At 57.7% G+C, this 15,024-nt stretch overlaps 1 protein-coding gene across 7 annotated transcripts in view; it reads right to left on the minus strand.

The window, feature by feature from the left end:
- The window catches only part of RPH3A (rabphilin 3A), a 28,610-nt gene extending 18,713 nt beyond the window's left edge, over positions 1-9,897 (minus strand). Inside the window, exons 1-4 of one of the 7 annotated variants that reach the window (XM_032127872.1) lie at positions 4,724-4,977; positions 2,274-2,464; positions 1,875-1,886; positions 1,052-1,186 (exon numbers count right to left, since the gene is read on the minus strand). In XM_032127872.1, the coding sequence (XP_031983763.1) occupies positions 1,052-1,186; positions 1,875-1,886; positions 2,274-2,464; positions 4,724-4,768 (383 nt within the window). In that variant the 5' untranslated portion in view covers positions 4,769-4,977. Of the gene's footprint in view, positions 1-1,051; positions 1,187-1,874; positions 1,890-2,273; positions 2,465-4,723; positions 4,978-7,552; positions 7,662-9,768 lie in introns of those variants that run through there. The other 6 variants (XM_032127871.1, XM_032127874.1, XM_032127876.1 and 3 more) reach the window with 6 other exon arrangements.
- Positions 9,898-15,024: the final 5,127 nt, after the last annotated feature.

Here is a 15,024-nt window from a genome sequence, read left to right on the forward strand (position 1 = left end):
AAGCCAGGAGAGGGAAGCGCTGCGTGTTGGGAAGCGATGCCAAGGCCCGGAGACACATCCATGGGGCCCGTGCCGAGCCCAGGCGGGGAGAACGGCCGCTGGAAAGGCAAAACCTTCCCAGGGTGTTCACGGACCCCTCCTAACCGAGGATTTCTAAAAACAACGAGGGGATAAATCCAGCACTTCTCTGTAGCCTGAGCAGCCCGTGGCTGCACAAACACACCCCGATATTGAAGGGACAGCAAACTGTCCCTGAGCTGTGAGAGGGAATTTGGAGTTCCCAAAGTGTGGCTCCTGCCTGGGCCTGAGTGTTTTCCCTGCTAGGAAAAAAAAAAAAAGCAGCAGTGGGTGCTTAAACTCAGCTGGGAAAAAACTGCTCCTCTGTCAGGAAAAGAGGCGTGATCCCAAGGGGATTGTGGAGATCCCCTCTGGAAAAGCATTCCCAGTAGAACAAGGGGACAGCTCGGCATTAGCTCGTTTCACCTGGCACCGTGGTCCGGGCAGGAAAGGAAGCACGGGCACTTCCCACCGGGAATGCCCCTGGTGAAAAGTGAGGGACCAGTGGCCATGGGGACCCCAGGACCCGCCCCCCCCAGCAGCTGGTGCCAGCCCTGAGCCTCACAGACAGCTCATTCCAGGGTGGGCTTAACCCCGGGATGGACCCATCACCCCTCTCCAACCGCATTCCCAAAACAGGGCCAAACTCCTCGGTGCTCTGGCTCAGCACTGGACAAGCGGTGAGCTGCTATTAACGATCCCTTTTCGACTGAAAACGAATCGCACCGGGATGAGAGCAGAACGCCTGGCTCCAGCCCCCCGTGGCACACGGAGCGACAGAGCCACGCCGAGCCGCTCCCTCCCCTGCGCGCAGCAGGTCCCTCCTGGCCCGGGCCCAAAGATCCCCCGCAGGCTCCTTTCAGGAGAAGCTCCGCAGTGCAGAGGCTGCTGCCCAGGAAAGCAGCCAAGCAGAGCCTCCTCCCGCGGCCCCGGCGGGCTCGGGGTCCCTCTGTCCCCGTCTCTGTCCCTCGGTGTCGCCAGCGCCGCCCCTTACCCGATGCGCTCCTGCTCCATCTCCTCCATCTTCTCGGCGCGGGCGATCACCCGGTTGATGATTTCCTTCTCCTCATCCGTCAGCTCCTCGCCCTTGCGCTGCCGCTCGGGCTGCGCTGCCCAGCCCGCTGGGAGCCTGTGGGGACAGCGGGAACAGGGATCCAGCCACGGATCGTTCCCATCCCTGGGTGTGCCCAGGCACCGCTTCCCAAACCCCGCATCTCCATCCTGCAGATCCCATCCAGCCCGCAGTGAGCCCCCAACCACGGCTGGGAGCTCTGCTCTCCATTTCTAGGGGGTTTCATATGGAAACATTGGTTTCAGACGGAGGGAAATCTCCTTTTCAGGAATATTCCCATTATTTCCACTTTTCCTTTGGCACCCTGGAACGCCAGGTCTGCCTGGCAGCCGCGGGACCGGGGCGGTGGCGCAGGAGTGGGTGGCTTTTTTTTGGGAACATTTCGCCAAACATGGGAGTGTTTCTCCCTGTAACATCATTCCCAACGATCCTCTCTCCCAGCCTGGGCGTCAGGCAGCGCTAACCTGGTGACAGGGTAACGTCTGCCACTCAGGGATGCAAAAGGCAAACATTCTTCACCTTCCTGCTCATCCAAAGACCTTTCCTGGCTCTTTTCCCCTCTGGATTGAACAGCTCCACATGGTCCTGAGCCTTAAGTTCATTAAAACTCTGCGTGACACTTCCCAAAGGCTGGTTTTTTTTGGGGGGGGGGGCATCCAAACCCTTTTTTTTTCGCTTTTCTCAGACCTTCAAAGTAGCAGGAAAAGAGGAATAAGTGAAAAACAAAAGCAAAGGAGATACTTACTGCTCCTTCTCACTGCTGGGAAGCACAGGGAAAGAGAGGGAATAAGGAATAGGTGAGAGCAGGGATGAGGAGAGCCCAGCCTGGCACCTCGGGGTGACAGTCCCCAACTCCCGCTCCCTCCCCATGAACTCCCACTGTTCCCAAAGAGCAGCTCCAAACATCCAGGCACCACAGCCAGCCCCCATCCAGGCTGGAGATGTGCTCCAGAGGGGGATGTGGTGTCACCGTGCAGGGTGACAGGACAGAGGGACAGGGCTCCTGAGCACCTGCACACCCCAGCTCTGTCCCCACCCCCTCGCTCAGGGGCTTTAGGAGCGAACACGGCAAAATGTCCCCATCCAACGGCACAAAAACAACTCCCGGTGTCCCCACCCCACCCACCCTGTGCTCTGCTCTCACCTGGCTCGGAGGGACATGGTCCTGTCACTGGGGCACATCCACCGGTCAGAGGAGCCGCCCAGCACCGCGTCGGTCATCGCCGGCCACCCCGGGCACGAGTTTGGGGACACCAGTGCCCCGCTGGCCGTCCAGCAGAGACGGCAGTCGCTTTGCTCCCAGATGCCAATGGAGTCGTGGAGCTTCCAGCCAGGCTGTAGGGAAAAAAACAACAAAAAATTCCTAAAAATCACGCCAGGAAAGGCTTTGTTTGTGGGATTGAGAGGGTTCGGAGCAGGAATGTCACTTCAGCAGCTGTCTGGGTGTTGAGAAGCAGGAGCCTCCAGCCACCTCCTTCCCAGGAGGGCAGCACAGCCTGGGTGTAATTAATGAATCCCCAACCTCACATTAATTATGAGGCTTCAGAGCCAGAAGGGAAGAGGGGGATCCATTCCAGAGCAACAGCTACAAACAAGGGAACTTCTTCCCCAAAGTCCAGCACGTCTCGCTGTCCTTCCCAAACCACATTCCCTCCTTTTCCGTTGTGGTTTACTGAAGCGGATCCAGGAGGGCAAACACAGCACCAGGACTCCAACATGAGGGCCCATCCACTCCTCTCCAAAGGTTCATCCAGAGAGGGTTCTTCAAACCCTTCTCCTTAAAATACCAGTGGATGTCAGATCCACAGGCTGATTGTTGCTTTGTTCCCATTTTTTGGAGGGGTTTTGCCCCTGTTCACTGCAGGGGGATTGGGACTGGATGGATCCATTCATCCCACCAAGTCTTCTGAGGGAAAACCAGGGATTTGATGAATCTGCCTGCAGCAGAGCTAAAAAATTCCCAAAAAACCCTAAACCCCTCTGCAGAGCCCAGCCATGGACAACGAGGCTGCTCCCAGCCCATGGATCATCCATCCTCCCATCCTGCTACCCTGGGAAGACACTGCCTTGGATTCCTCCCTGCCTGGAAGGGACTTCTCAGTTCCCCTCATCCCACCAGGTCCCAAAACCAGCATCCCAGCAGGACCAGAGCTCTCCCCAAACTGGGAAATGCACCTTTGCAGGGCACGAAGCAGCTCCAGCAAAACTCTGGCAGAGAAATTGGGGAGATTATACCATGGAAAAGATGGGAAACGGGAGCTTGCAAAACCGCCCGGCCAAAATCACCAACTCCAAGCCAGGAGAAAACACCCAACTTCCCCCAAAAAAAGAGGGGAAAAGGCTCTGCAGTACTGCAGGAGTTCCTCCTCACTCCCTGAGGAGTCAGTGGAGGCTTGAGGCTCACCTTGGCTTCATGGAAAACTTGGGGATGTGGAAAAGTATTTTTGGAAAAGCAGGAGAAGCGAGGCACGTGGGTAATTAGTGCTCTGCTGGTTCACACAGCGCCTGTTCCTGTGCCAAACCAGAAGGCTCCGATTAACAAGGTCACTTAATGAAGCAAATTGTTCATTTGAGCCCCCCCCCCCGCCACCTCCACAATCCGCACTGCAGCAGCAAATTCCCACTGGGAATGAATGTCCCGGCACAGCCGGGGGGTCCCGGCGTGGGCGCAGGTTGAACAGGGAGCAAGGACAGCACCTCGATGCCACCACCCATTTTTGGTGGATAAGGGATTTGCCCAAGGTCACACCGAGCAGGAATGTCCACCCCAAACACTGCAGCTGGGGAAAAGAGGGGAAAATCCCTGGTTTTTCCTTGCGAAGAGGGATCAGGAAGGAAAACTCCTTCCCCGAGCTGGAACTTTCTGCTAATGACAGCGAGGCCACGAGCGTTCCGCTTTGCTGCGGATGGAGCGGAGCCCGGGGCCGGCTCCTGAAGGAATACACAATCCCTTTCTCCGCCTATAAATAATAGATTTGGAAAAATCTACTTTGCATTACTTCCAGCAGCTACCCCCGCTTGCCCTAATGCTTCCTTCGGCATTTTTAAAGTACGGGAAAGGACAAAAAACAGCTCCGGGTGGCTTTTCCCTCCCTGCCAAATCCCGGCTCCCGAGCACAAGGATGTGGCCATCCAAGCGGGCATCGATGGGATGCAGCAGCATTTCCTTAGTGAAACGCAAATATCCCAACCTAGGAGGGTGCCAAAACCTTCCAGGGCTTGGCTGAGCCCGGAGGGTCCCGGATCTGCTGCCCTGGTGTCAGTGGGGATGTGAGGAGCTGTCTCATCCCGCCAGCTGCCCGAGGTTTTCCGATGGATGCCGGCAGCTCCCGCCGGCGCCAACGCGGCGTGTCCCGGGCAGAGCCAGGAATAGCAGTGAGGTCTTAATTTCTGGCCTTAAGGAAGGGCCACATGACTCCAATCATGCTGCTCCGTTACTTGTGTGTGACGGAGCCCGTGGATTCCATCGTGCCTCAATAAAGCTGGACTGAACACCTTCCGTGGATCCCTCTCCCGGAGCTGTCGGCTCACGGGCCCACCTCCAGCACCCAAAATCTGGCAGGTGCAGCGTCACAACCAGCAGGTCACACTCACCCTCCAGCAGCCGTGGGAAGGCTGGAAAGGCAGCAGGATCCCCATGGAACGAGCCCATCCGTCCCCACAGCGCCGGCACTGCAGGGCCCAGAGCCACCCACAACCGAGCACAACCCCAGCACAGGGCTGTGCTAACACACCCCTCGAGCCACCTGGAAATGCCAAACCAGAGAAAATCCCGTATTTTCCAGGCTCCCAGGGCAAGGGTGAGGTTTTACTGGTGAGCTCCGCACTTGCCAGCCGATGCCTGCAGAGATTGTCTCCAGCAGCAGACACTGACACAGGCAACCTATTTCTCCCTCCAGCCTCCCGAGCTCTGCAATGCAGCTTTCTTAAATATTGAATAAGTCTGCTGCTCTCACCACCTGCCAGTGCCAATGATGAGGTAATTTTTCCATTGACAAAGCTCGATGTGATTAATCTGGGTGGAAAAAGGCAGGTTTTGGGGATCATCCACTCACCTGGAGCACGGAGCAGCGGCAGCAGCCAGACCCCAACCAACCAACCCAAGCTGCTGCTCCAGTGCCAGGTGGGAGATTATTGGGTGTCATCACCAAGCAGGAGGTTTGGAAGTGGAATGGATCCAAAGTGATCCTCCTTTGGGATGCTGGGCTTTGCAGGTTGGCACCGGAGCGGGTTTATGCTCCACAGCTGGAGCCGGGGGTGGAACAACACGGGATGAGGATGGGATTGCCTGATGGGGCTCCCCAGAGAGAAGAGGGGCATATTTTGGGGTGACAAGGACCCACTGAGACCCCCCCAGAGGAGCAGTGGGACGAGCAAATGCCAAAGTTGGGACGAGCCAGGATGGAATTGTCTCCTCACCACTCGGGGCACACATCCCGAAACACCAAGTTTGGCTGGAAACCTCTCCCAGCTCCTGGGGACGTTTCCAGCCATCTCCCAAGTCCCTCAGGACCAGATCCTGCCCTGCTCCATGCCTGGCACCCAGGAAGGGCTGCAAACCACAGAGAATTCCAAGTCCTGTGCAGACACCTGGCACGGACATCACATCCCACATCCGGCTGTGCCCTGAGCATCTCCCAACATCCAGGCTCATCCTCTCCCAGGAAAAGGAGCTTGCCTACCGTGCATCCCACACCATTCCCTGTGGCACATGCTCACAGCTCTAGGGGCAAGCAGCAGGTCCTCATACTCTCCTCTGGCTCCAGGCAGGATTTGGTACTGCTGGATTTACCCACAGATGGGGAAAAAAGGGGAAAATATCCCCAAAATATCTGCAGGAGCAGCGGTGTAACACTGCAAGATGATCAGCAGGTCACCAGGAGGGGCAGGAGGGCAGCCCAGCCCTGTAGGGTCCCACACACCCAAACTCCCTCAAATCCCGGCATTCCATCATTCGTCTCATCCCACGTGCGAATGGTTTTAGAAAGTTCGGGCAAAATTGGGCAAGCTGCCCGAGGGACGGCGCTCGGGGAACAGCCCACGGCCCAGGCTTTCCTTTAAAGGCAGGAAGGAGGGAGGCAGAGCTCGGCTGGCAGGAAGCTGCTGGGGCTGGAGCTCCTGCCGGACACCTGGACACGTCCGGCAGCAGGACAGGACAATCCCAGAGGGAGCAGCAGGTGACACAGCACGTGCTGTGGGTTCCCACATCCTCCAAATCAGAGCCTTGGCTGAGGCTGAGGGGTCCTGGGAATGCAGCTTTGGGGAAAGACCCAGAGCCAGCGAGTCACAGCCCTGGGGCCACCACATCCGTCAGCCCCACACCGAGCCCTTGCAGGGAGCAGCAGCCCTGCAGCTTCCCGGGTCAGCGTGGCACTAATTAGTTAATTAAAGCTCAGCGTGACAGCCACGGGCCACAGGTGACAGTGACACACCAGAGACAGGAAAGGCAAAGCGATGCCTCCACTGCCCTCCAGTTAAACCCACTCCACAGCCGCTGGGAGTCTTTGGGAACACCAATTGCTCTTGGCTTGGCGAATGCCACTGCTGCCTTTCGATCGCCACAAGGTGCTGAGAACTGCCTTTATTCCACTCCCCCTGAATTCCCAGCTCCCCGCCATCCTCCAGACAAAGCTGCATCCCAAGGCAGCTGAGCAGCAGCTCAGTCAGTTTTATTTAAGCAGCACGCTGACATTTCCTCCAGCAGCTCCCTCCCCAAACCAAACACTGTTAGGATGCTGTCGCAAGGATTTATTCCCCTTGATTAATTACAGGAAAGACAATGGGGGGAAAAAATTTAAATAAATAAACCACTGCTGGGCGTATCTGACTCACGCGGGGCTGCTGGAGGGGCAGATCCAGGTGATGTCTGGGCACACCCCGAGCACGGCAGCGGTGGTGCCATCGCTCCTCAGGAGCTGCTTAGCAACGGAAAGATCCCTGCACGGCTCCGGCACAGGGAGCCGGCATCGCACCCTCGATGCCAGGGACAGGGAGCATGGCCAGAGCCACCTCGATCCCAGCCGGGATCCAGCGCAGGGATCCTCGCACCGCGACAGCGGCTGGGGGAGGTTTAGCCATGGGAAAAGGCTGGGAAGCACCAGCCAGGTGAGCTCGGAGGTAGCGGGTCCTGCTCGCTGCCAGGGGAGGGTGACAGTCCCCACAAGGCGCTCCAGGGATGGCGGAGGGCCGCGGTGTCACCCCACAGGAGCAACAGTGGGGGTGGCATCCCCAGGCTGGGGCAGACGAGCCACGCAGGACCAGGCCTGTGAGGAGGGGTCCCACTGCTGGGGGGATCCCTCAGCACCGCAGCACGACCGTGCCACAGGCAGAGCAGCACACGGCCACCAGCTCGGGGTCTGCACCAGCCTGGGACACTCCCAGTTTCCCCAGTTCCTCTCCCCCCCACCACAACCCCCTCAGTACCTGGTTTCACGTGCGCCCCATCAGCGGCACCCCAGATCCAAAGCGGAGAGCTGGATCCAAACCTCCCAGGGCTGGAGAAGGGAATTACTGCCCCCACCACGTGAACCTTTATAAACCAGCACGGCCTCTCCCTCCACCCCCAGCCACTCCCCAGCCGAGGGAGGGAGGGGGAATTAATGAGCCCGGCCTTGGGAAGCAGAGCCCCCTCCCTTCCTAGTCCTTGAGCGCTGGGCTGGGACCACCTGGAGCGGTTCATTACTCTCAGCGCTAATTGGCGGTGACTGCAGTGACAGCGTCACCGAGCTGCGGGCGGGAGGAGGGCACCGAAGGCCACCGGCGAGCTGGCACGGGGGTCACCACTGCCTGCACAGCCCCGGCACCTGCGGTGGGCACGGGGAACCGGCTCATTGTCATCCCCCACGGAAAGTCCCTCAAAACTTGAGCGCAAAACGCGGCTGAGGCCCCTCACCTCCCTCAGTTTTCCTCCCCTCGCCCTTCCCAAAGCTGGGAACGTCTCACCCCGCGCGTTCCACGCAGAGCCCCGCAGTGGGCTCCGGGCCGTCACCCTCGCTGCAAAGGGTGCTCCACACCCCAAATGCGCCTTTCCCACCGCCAGCAGGAGCCAGCGCAGCGCGGAGGGAAGTCTGTGAAGGTGCGGGAAGCGGAGCTGGAGCCGGCGCCGAGCACGGCACGGGGTTGGCACCCAGCGGGGGCTCTGAGCAGGGCCGGTGGGGTTGGGATGCGCTGGGTTCCCACCCTGCAGGGGACGGCGAAGAGCTCCCACCGCATCGCCCGGCGCTGCCACAGCGCTGCCCGAGGCTGCTGCGGGCGAGCAGCGCCCACCCGGCGCTCCCCTCCTGCGGGATGCCCGGCGAGGCGCCCACGGGATGCGACAGCGATTCCCGGTGCCGCGCGTGGGGCTCAGCCCCACGGCTCCAGGGCTGATGCCTCCCTACGGAACCCCTGAGGCAGATCTGAGTCAGCCCTCACAGCTCGCTCAATCCCTCCCGGATGAATGATGCATCAAATAGAGCCCGGTGTCACAACATTAACAATATTTATTTTCAGGCTAAGCTGCAGCCTGGGCTTTTGATACCAGTAATTAAAGCAAATGGTTCATCTGTTCTCATCTCTGCATCCCCGGAGCCAACTGGCCGCGTTTGGATTATCTTGTGGTTTTTTGGTGGGGTTTTTTTTGTTTTTATATCTTGCAGCCTCACGGGAAGAGGGGGATCAGGCTGATCCCACACACGCTCCCAGGATCCCGGGAGGAGCGTGCCATGGCCCGAGCCCAGAGCAGAGCCACGGCCGGGGCAGCTGCCTTCGCTCAGAGCTGTTTCAGCAGGGGAATGAAGGAGTGTTCATCACTACACAAAGACAAATCGCTGCTCCAGCTCATAACCAGAATTATTAGAAAGACACCAGCAAGAGACGCAACCAGGTCCCTTTTCTGGAAGAACCCATCCCTGCGAGCCACAGCTTCCAGCAGCCCCAGCCTCATTCCCGAGGTGGTTTTGCCTCCTAGAGGTTCCAGGCTACTCCAGAAAGGTTTTTGGTGCTGTTTGCACCACTTTGGCCCATCCTGGGAAAGGAGCAGCACCTGCCAGAGCCCTCCGGCCGCGCTGAGCCGGGCAGCGATGCCCTTGCAGATCCCCACCAGGGAGCAGAGCACCCCAAAATGTCCCCGCAGCAGGGTCAGGGCGCTCCCCACATCCCCCCGCTGCCAGGGTTCTGGGAAGGGGCTCATCCTTGGGGCCACCGCAGGGTGTGCTCAGACACCCACACCCCGGGGCCGGGGATAAAAAGCGTATTTTGGGGGCTACAACACCCGCAAATGCCCAACACGCTTCAAAGTTGTCCGCACACGGCCAAGACGAGCAGCAGCACCCAGAGCCTCCCCCCACCCGCACCCGCGGGCGCTGCCAGCCCCACCGCACCGCCGGGGACCCGCTCCAGCCACCGGCCACCCACGGGCGCCGCGGTCGCGGGCTGGGGGGTGTCACCCACCGCCCGCACGCTCCGGGCTGCCGCAACTTTCCCCGGGCCAGGAGCGGGGTGCGGGGGCGAGGAACACCCCGGGACGTGCATCCCGACCCCCCAGAGCTGCATCCCGACCCCTGTCCCTGCAGAGCCCCGCGGCACGCCCGGCATCTCCTGAGTCCTCCCTCTGCCACGCCCCGCTGTGGCGCCGGGGGACCCCTGAATTCCCCCCTTACCTGGGCCGGGGTCCCGGCGTTTCGGGGGTCCCGGGGTGCCGGGGGTCCCGGGGTGCCGGGGGTCCCGGCGCCGCTCTCCGCGCACGGCCGCGCTGGCGCTGCGCGGCTCCGGCGGCAGCACTGCGGACGGCGCGGGGAGGGGACACGGGAGGGGACACGGCCGGGGCCGCCCCGCTCCGCACCCTAAGGAGCCGCCCCCCTCCCGGGCGCAGCCCCTCGGCCCTTTCTGGGACCTCCCTCCCGCAGCCGGCTGGGGGGGGAGGGCAGTGGGACCCCCTGTGCCCGTGCTCTCCTCCAGCCCATCCCCTCTCCATCCCTCTTTCATTCATCCTCCTCCCCAACCCTCTCCCATCTTCATCTTCCATCCCCTCTCCCATCCCATCCCGTCCCGTCCCATCCCATCCCATCCCATCCCACTGCAGGGTGAGGGAGGGGATTCTCCCTCTCTTCCCTGCTCTGGAGAGATCCCAGTCGGCAGAGCTGCCTCCAGCTCTGGGGTCCCAGCTCAGGGAGCATGTGGAGCTGCTGGAGCGAGTCCAGGGAGACTCAAAGATGCTCTGAGGGCTGGAGCCAGGCTGGGAGAGCTGAGGGTGTTCACCTGGAGAGGAGAAGGCTCCAGGGAGAGCTCAGAGCCCCTTCCAGAGCCTAAAGGGGCTCCAGGAGAGCTGGAGAGGGACTGGGGACAAGGGATGGAGGGACAGGACACAGGGAATAGCTTCCCACTGCCAGAGAGCAGGGAGAGATGGGATTTGGGAAGGAATTGTTCCCTAGGAGGGTGCTGAGGCCCTGGCACAGGGTGCCCAGAGCAGCTGTGGCTGCCCCTGGATCCCCAGAAGTGTCCAAGGCCGGCTTGGACGGGGCTTGGAGCAGCCAGGGATGGTGGAAGTTGTCCCTGCCCATGGCAGGGGGAGGAATGGGATGAGCTTTCAGATCCCACACCCTCCCCACCTGCAGCATCCACCAAAAGCTGTGGGAGCTGCTGCCCCTCCCGGTTCCCGATTCCTGCAGATCCCACAACCCGGCAGCCCTTTCCCAGATGGATCCCAAATCCCCAGGCACAAGCCAGGACCACGCTGCTTCTGGTCAAGACCTTGGAGAAGGAAAATTCCTCGTTCCTCCAGCTGGATTTCACCACTTTGCTATAAAAGGTTTTCACCCAGCTGCAAGCAAACCCCTCATGAAAACCCTGTTTTTTTGGGGATTTAAACAAATCCCTGAAGAGACAGAAATCCTTGAAGGATGGAACATTTTCCTGCCTTCAGCCAGGAAAGTATTCCAGCAGTCGAGGCTGAGTGTTGATTGGCATCAGCTGGATCCTTGATGCACATTTTCCTCTCTTCCAGGCCCAACTCGGTGTTTTTATTTAGCAAAAGAGTTGCCTCACTTATGCAAAATACTCGGAGAGAGCAGCACAGGGACTTTCAAGCTGATCTGTCTTGACACCTTCCTTGGAGATCCACAAAGAGCAGCAGCGATTTGAAAATCAGATCTAAAAGCGGCTTTCCAGAAAGGAGACAAAGCAACACCTGCACTCCTCTGTTCCAAATCCCTGGCACTTCCACTCTCCTTTTTTAGCCCCTCTTTGACAATAAAAGAGCCACTTGGATTTTTTTTTTTTGGTGGAATTGGAAGTACAGTTTGGCAGTCGGGGAGATCCTGCAGCAGATCAAAGCAGGGTTATATATTTTTATATATATATTCATTTATATATTTATTTATATATTATGTTCATTTATAGAATTATTTTTATATTTATTTATATATTTAATTTTATCTTTATTTCTATATTCATTCATCTCTTTATTTCTATATTCATTCATATATTCATTTTAATATTCATTTATATCTATTTATGTATTCATTTATATGTTCATTTCTATATTCATTGATATATTTATTTCTATATTCATTTATTTATTCATTTATATATTCATTGATATATTTATTTATATATTCATATCTATATTCATTTCTATATTTCTATATTCATTTCTATATTTATTTCCTCCCTGCTTTATCTTCACACTCGCTGCCCCTCTGGTTCTTCAGGAATTGCTGTGTTTCCCTTGGGATCTGACTGAGCATGGAGCTTCCCGCTCCGTTTGACCCCGAGCCATCCTGCCAGGACGTGGATGGAGCATCAGGCACGGCAGGTCCTGCCTGGAGGCTCGAATTCTGGTGCAGAGGCAAAAATCCTGGGAACTCTCAAGGCTGTGCAGCCTTTCCCTGCTCCAGGCTGGATGCAGCCTCCACTCCGTGGCCTTGGCTTTGTCCCCATTGGCAGCCCCGCTGATTTCAGTGGGAATAATTGAGGGACAACCCCAAATTCATGGATGCAGAGAGCTCCAGGTATCAAATCCGTGCCAGATCCAAAGCTGGAGGTGGCAGGGCTGGGCTCTGCTTCACTTCCAGCTGCTTCCTGTCCTTGGATGCGGCTGGGGATGGGCATGGAGCTGGGCATGGAGCTGGGCATGGAGCTGGGCATGGATCCAAGCATGGAGATGGAGACAAGGATGGGGCTGGGGATGAGGCTGGGAATCCATGGGGAAACCTCTCCCCTCATTTCCAGCGCGATGAGCGGCACCTAATTGAAGCACCAGACTGGAGATAGGGAGGGATGAGGCAGCTCCAGGCCGGGATGATCCCTTTGCTGTCAACGGAGTCCGGTGGAAAATGCAAAGTGACCTTCACACAACAACTTTTCTTCTGGTTTTAATTAAGATTAAAAGAGTTCCAGTGGCTGTGGAGAAACTCCCGGAGCTCAAGCACACAAAAACTCTGGATAACAGCTGCTGTCGCCAGTTCCGATACAGGGGAAATAAATCAGGAGCACATCAGGCCCTCCCTGAGCAGCTCCAAGGAGTTAAATTAAAAGGATTGATGGCAGCTCAGGCACCCAGGGGAGCGTTTTTCACTCCTGTAAATCACTGAGCTGCTTCCTCCCGAGCCCGCCTGGCCACAGATCCCGATGGATCTGCCTCCAGGATCTCCCTGGAATGTGAGGAGGAGCGGCTGCGCTGTAACTCAGCCTCAGCACGTGCTGCCCATCACACCCACGGAGGGCTTCGGAGGGATTTAGTTCTTGGAGACACAAGAAAGGTGGGAAAGGATCCATGATCCAGCACCCCAATTCCATACCCATCTTCCCCTCCCTGGGAATGACGCTTGGGAAAAGAGGGGGAGGAGAAAAGAGTGGGAGGAGGATGGAGAAGGAGCGATGGGCACAGCCCGAGCTCTCCGAGCAGCAGGAGCTGAATCTAGGGGGGTTGTCCCAGAATTTTGGGGACCACAGAGTTTGCATCTCCTTTTTCCACGAGAGAAAACCCCACGAGAGAAAACCATCCCTGGGATTCTCCCTCAGGACCTGTGAGGCCTGCAGCTGGATTCCCCCAGTTTCACCAACGCCCCAAACCCCTCCAGCCCACCCTCAGAAAACACCAAACAAGGCGCAAGCCAGAGGAGACATCCTTGATTCATCCCCCCAGTGAGCGTGCTGGGATTTAAAAAAAAGCCAGGAAAAAGGAAAGGAAAGGGAATTTCCCCCCTTGTCCATTGATTCCGGTGGTGCCACAGGGAAGCCAGCTGCTCCAAGGGCTGGAGAAGGGATTTTCTCCTCTGGAGAAGCAGAGGAGGAGCAGCACCTCGGGAAGGATTCCAGGATGTTTTTATCCACCCCCCCGTGCCTCCCCCCAGCCTGTCAGCTCCCAGCCTGCCAGGGATGCCAGGGAGCTTCCGCAGCGAGGCGGCTCCGGCATCCCACCCTGCTCCCTCTCGCTCTGGGTGAAAACCCCCCCTCCCCAGCCTCTTCCTGCCTCACCCCAGAGCCGAGAAACCCCACAGGGACCCCAAATCCCTCGGCAGCACCCCCATGTCCCCTCCCCGAGGTGGCACAGGCAGGATCTGGTGTGGCAGCGCCGCAGAGCCCCGAGCTCAGCAGGCCCAGCTCATCCTGTCTGCAGCTCATTACACCCTTTTAATGAGATATGTGCTGGTTTTACATCCATTTCCCATTCCCGATAACGCCCTGCCCTATAAAACTGCGCTGTTATCCTCGCCGAGGTGAGGGGAAGAATACATTTCCTCACAGGCTGCCTGCATTAATTTTGCAGCGAGTGCCATCAAAGATTTAATCTCCAGCTCCTCTTTTGTTAATGGGATTAGGAGAACTTATTTACTGATTTAATTAATTGGCCTGTCTTGCGCTCAGCTGAAGGCTCAGAACCTTCCCGGGCCTGGGGCTGAGGAGAGCCGAGTGTTGCTTCATTTCGGAGGCTGCGAGGAGCACGTACCTGTGAGCTTTAAATAATTGAAATTCCTCCTGACAGCGCATTAAAAAGAGGGGAGGAAGGAGCTTTCTCTTCAGCTTCCTCTCCCCTCCCCCCCTCAGCGAGCTGTGCCACACCGTCGCTGAAATATTCCGTAGATAAATTCCATAACCCTCCAGAACCTGGGACCCCTGGATTTGGTCCTGCTTCATCCTTGCCAAAATCAGGGATTTATCCATTTATCTGCCTCTTATCCCTCTGAAACCCCCAGGGATGGTGCTGGGAGGGTCCTGAGCTGCAAACCTGGGGCTGGAGGAGCAGCACCATGGTTTTATTTAGGGGAGCAGCACCCTGACACCTCTGAATGATTTTATTTAGGGGAGCAGCACCCCTGACACCTCTGATTTTATTTAGGGGAGCAGCACCCCCAACACTTCTCCATGGTTTTATTTAGGGGAACAGCACCCCTGACACCTCTGAATGATTTTATTTAGGGGAGCAGCACCCCTGACACTTCTCCATGGTTTTATTTAGGGGAGCAGCACCCCTGACACTTCTCCATGGTTTTATTTAGGGGAACAGCACCCCTGACACCTCTGAATGATTTTATTTAGAGGAGCAGCACCCCCAACACCTCTGAATGATTTTATTTAGGGGAGCAGCACCCCTGACACTTCTCCATGGTTTTATTTAGGGGAGCAGCACCCCCGACACCTCTCCCGTGGCTTTATTTAGGTCACCCTGTGCTCGACGGCCCCGCTCGCAGCGGGGGAGGTTGGACTTCACACTCCTGCTCCCGGAGCTGCTTTTCTAGGTCACCAACCCACAGCGGTGGTTTAAAATAGAGCCTCTCCGCTTCCCATTCCCACGGCCGGGAGCTGCTGCCGTGCCCGGGCTGTGGCAGCCGCCAGCCGGAGGGAAGGGATGGGGACAGGGCGGCTGCGATCCCGGGATTGGGTGTGCGGGAATGCCGTGGGCCAGCGCAGCACCC

This window comes from Corvus moneduloides, chromosome 18 (assembly GCF_009650955.1).
Source record: "Corvus moneduloides isolate bCorMon1 chromosome 18, bCorMon1.pri, whole genome shotgun sequence".
Lineage (NCBI taxonomy): Eukaryota > Metazoa > Chordata > Aves > Passeriformes > Corvidae > Corvus > Corvus moneduloides.